General features: G+C 44.1%; 1 protein-coding gene across 2 annotated transcripts in view; it reads left to right on the top strand.

Moving 5' to 3' along the window:
• Positions 1–346: 346 nt before the first annotated feature.
• tti2 (TELO2 interacting protein 2) overlaps positions 347–4,274 on the top strand; it is an 11,830-nt gene continuing 7,902 nt past the window's right edge. For both annotated transcript variants that reach the window (XR_008601992.1, XM_055011316.1), the window contains exons 1-3: positions 347–445; positions 1,743–2,228; positions 2,324–2,490. Coding sequence is in view for 1 of the 2 variants with exons in the window: in XM_055011316.1 (XP_054867291.1) it covers positions 1,743–2,228; positions 2,324–2,490 (653 nt within the window). In the remaining variant the exon portion in view is untranslated. The remainder of the gene's footprint in view (positions 446–1,742; positions 2,229–2,323; positions 2,491–4,274) is intronic.

Genomic DNA, 4,274 nt, shown 5'->3' with positions numbered 1-4,274 from the left:
TAAATAATTTAATAAGTAATTTAAATTATTGCCTCAATATTTGATTCTCATCGAATTGGTTTGTGTTTATCTGTTTTACTTTTTGAATTATTTTATGTATAATAATAATAATAATAATAATAATAATAATAATAATAATAATAATAATAATAATAATAATAATTATTATTATTATTATTATTATTATTATTATTATTATTATTATTATTATTACGTGTAAATTAACCCCTGAAACGTTTCCTCCTGTTTACATTTGAATTCTTTTATTGACTTATTTCTGAGTGATTTCCGGTGTTTCGGACGTCGGAACCTTTCTCACGGAGTTTGTATCCAGCCGGAAGTTTTCTCCGAGCGCACCGTCCGTCCCGCTGAACGTTCCGCGGGTTTCACTCGAACGTTGAGAGAAAATTTACCGAAAAGTCTGGAGAAACTGGAGAAGCTTCAGGTGAGTTTATGAAGAAAGACTTTCATTTTCAGACTTTTTTTGTTGTTTCCGGTTTCGTTTCTGTCGTTTAACACCTGAACTCATGTTTCCTCAGACTTCTGAGGAGGTTCTCAGATAAAACGTCTACAGGATATTTGTGATGGTAGGAGCTTCAGGAGGTTCCAGAACCTCCTGAAGCTCCTCTGATCTCCTCATCTCCTGTAGATGTTCTTCTATCTCCATGTCTCCTCTCTACTCTGCTCCTCAGCTGTAGATGTTTCACCATGCTGGATGGATGTCCAGCAGCTTGAATTATACTAAATAAGACCTTTAAAAATGTCCAACATGAGTTAAAATGTGTGAAAAATAACTCAAATTAGTCTATGAGCTAAAAATGGTACAAAAAATGTGTCCAATATGAGCTAAAATTTGTCCAAAAAGTGTCAGAAATGAGGTAGAAATGGTTCAATGTCTCCTCGTCCTCCAGATGTTTTTATCTCCAGACTTCAGGTTGTAGGAAACCAGAACCTCCCTGAAGATAAACTTCTTCTAAAGTTCTTCTCATGTGGACTCACAAACACTCAGAACTTCTCTGCTTCAGCAGAACTTCAGGTTCTTCAGACCAACACCAGAGACCTGCAGAACCGTTCTATGAACACCAGAACCGGTCCTCAGCTGGACCAGCAAGGTTCTACAGACAGAACCTCAGCTGGACCTCCTGGTTCCTCCACTGTGGACAAACTGAGTTGTGTTTGAGGAACGTCTGGGTCAGAACCTTCAGAACTGTGGACAGAATCATCCGGTTCTCTGGAGAACAAACTGTGTTCTGGTCGTAGAGACGATGGAGTTTACGGACCGGAACCTGCTGGAACATCATCTGGATCCATCAGAATCTACAGAACCTTACAGAACCTATCGAACCTTACAGAACTGGTCTGAGAACGTCCACCACGGAGGGAGAAGAACTGAGGAACTGTGTTTCTCCAACTGGACCTTCATGAAGTCAACATCTGGAAAACAGAAGAAGAACAGGAGGAACATCTTCATCATCTTCATCATCATGAAGCTCCAGATCCTCAGAGCCACGTAGAACCTTCTAGAACCTTTTAGATCCTCCAGAACTGAGTCCAGTTTTTCCTGAACGTCACCAGGACCTGATTTTGATTCCTGAATGTTCTAAGGTTCTATTTCAGTTTTAACGTCTTCAGCTGATCGGTTATTGATCTAATCAGCTGATCGGTTACTGATCTAATCAGCTGATCGGTTATTGATCTAATCAGCTGATCAATCAGTGAACGTTTCTTTCTTCTGTCCTCAGATGGAGCTCTCATCTCTACTTCATGACCTTCATCTCTCCTCCTCCTCCTCCTCAGAGAAGCCCCGCCCCTCTGCTGATCTCCATCCAATCACAGAGCTCCTCCCTCAGCTGCAGGAGAAGCTGATTGGTTCACCCTTTGACACCTGCTCCCTGATTGGTCGAGTGGAGCAGCTGTTCCAGGCGGCAGATCCTCAGTGGTTGTTCTCTCTGGGCTCAGCCAATCAGGAGGGAGAGGGAGCGGAGCTTCAGGCAGCGTATTGTTCCCTGATCAGCGCTCTGATTGGCTGTGCTGCTCTGCCGCTCTGTGATGACGACTGCAGCCCTTTGAGTGCGGCGGCTTATCAGAGCGTCCCGATCCGCGCTGCCGCCGTCAGCTCCGCCCTCACAGCGCTGATTGACAGCTGGGCCAGAGGGGGCGGGGCCAGAGGAGGCCTGCTGCTCGCTGTGGCTCCGCCCCTCTGCGTGTTCAGTGTCACACACTTCCAGGTGAGCTGCTGATTAGATTATCTAATCAGGTTATTGATCTGATCAGGTTATTGATTAGAGCATCTGATTGGGTTATTGATCTGCTTCCTGTCTAGGACCAGCTGTGGACTAGCTCCGCCTCCAGAGCTGCTGCTTGCCACCTGCAGGAGGCGCTGCTGAGGGCGGGGCAGTGGAGAGACTCCGCCCACCTGCTGATTGGGGACCAGGAGAACCGAGGAATTCTGGGAAAAGTTCTGGATGTTCTGCAGCCTCAACTCAGCAAGTAATCAGAGAATTTAATAGATAAAGTTACTGTGTATACACTAGAGATCGACCGATTATCGGCGCCGATATTTGGAAATTTGACGTATATTAGCATCGGCCTTTTTTTAATCCGACGGGCCGATATGAAGAAATCAATTTAAAACTGGGTTATTTTAGCTCAGATGCAGCCGCATCTCTCTCTCCTGCTTTCTGTCTCCAGCACTATCCACCCCGCGCTCTGATTGGTTAAGCTGTCCCAACACACACACACACACACACACACACACACACACACACACACACACACACACACAGCAGAGAGGGAAAGTTTTCTCGTGTGAGAAGCTCCAGAGAGAAAACTTCCAAAATTGTAATAAACATCCCAGTGCTCTAGATCTCACAACTACTACTAACGTTACAGTGAGCAGCAGAATAACATAAGAGCGGAGTAAACATTAGCGGCGGCTCTGCTAACTCCTATTACCTCCAGACATGTCTGTGAATTACTTAATCCTCTGCGTAATCGAACGAAGCAGGAAGATGAAGCGTCGACGAGTCTCCCTTTAAACTTGTGTCAAAAGTGCGGATTTTGAACTTTCTACCAGTTTTTGAATAGTGTTGATCGACCAAGTAAAACCAGAGTTATGATCAATAATAAACGCTGTACTTTTGAGCGAACTTTAGACGAGCGCATTTCGTGCGTCATTGTATGGTGAACGGCGAAACGGGAGATTCTTTGAAGCCTTCTGTAGCCGACACAAAAACAATCAGAAACATCAGGGAGAGTTTTGCAACTCTTAGGGAGTGACGTGTGAAAAACAAACAGCTCTGAGACTCCCTGCTGGAAGCACCTGGGGGATGAGAGCGTCTGCACAGGCATGATCCCAGTCACAGCGTCTCTGTGGTACTAGTAAGAGAGTGGAATATTTAAGAAATGCACAGAGGAGAGATGGCCAAAGTGTGGATCTGGAACTTTCTATCATGTTTTACTCTGCCAAGGAACGGCGGAGTTATGTGACGATCGGCGTACGTTTGTCTGTGAATCTGTCTGTCTGTCTGTGTGAAACATTAGTGAAAAACAGAGCAACAGATTTGGATGAAGTTTTCAGAGAAGGTCAGAAATGACACAAGGACCAAGTGATTAGATTTTGGCAGTGATGCAGCTTATAGTCTGGATCTACAGCTTTGTTAAAGATTTCCCATTGGGAGATATAGCAGCCGGCACGATGTCGCTGTAACCACGATGTGAACACTGTGTCAGTTACCTGCTGATGATCACATGATTGCATCCTACTACAAACTGACTGATTTATCAGTTGGAAATCATCCAAGGAACAAATGATTTAACTGTGGGGTGTTTCTGAGTCCCATCAGTTCTTGCCATCTGCTACATATTTAGGTCACGTATGTAGCAAACCCCAGCCTGACACGTTAAGTTCAGCCGTCAGCCTTATTTTGAACACAAAGCCACCTTCCTGTCCTTCACTCATTCCTTCACAGTAAGAGCTTGTCTCCATTGCAGCTGCTTCTAAGTTTAGACACATCCTTTGCTAGACAGCAACAGCTGGAACCGTTGTCTTTCATCTTTATTTGAATTTTCTGACTTTTTGGCAGCGTCTTCGTCATCTCAAGAAACCGCTTCTGAGAGAATCACTTCCTGTGCTGCTGGAATGGTGACAAAATAAAAGCCCGCAACATTAAAAATACGTCTTCAAAATAAAAGCATGGAAGGAACGGTTATTTTAACACTAACCAAAAAAAATGTTTGCCAAAAGTGGTGAACTGATCAACAGACTTTTATAA

The sequence above is a fragment of the Amphiprion ocellaris genome, chromosome 6 (assembly GCF_022539595.1).
Source record: "Amphiprion ocellaris isolate individual 3 ecotype Okinawa chromosome 6, ASM2253959v1, whole genome shotgun sequence".
Taxonomy (NCBI): Eukaryota; Metazoa; Chordata; class Actinopteri; family Pomacentridae; genus Amphiprion; species Amphiprion ocellaris.
The sequence above is the reverse complement of the archived record's forward strand: the minus strand, read 5'-3'. Positions and strand labels throughout refer to the sequence as shown.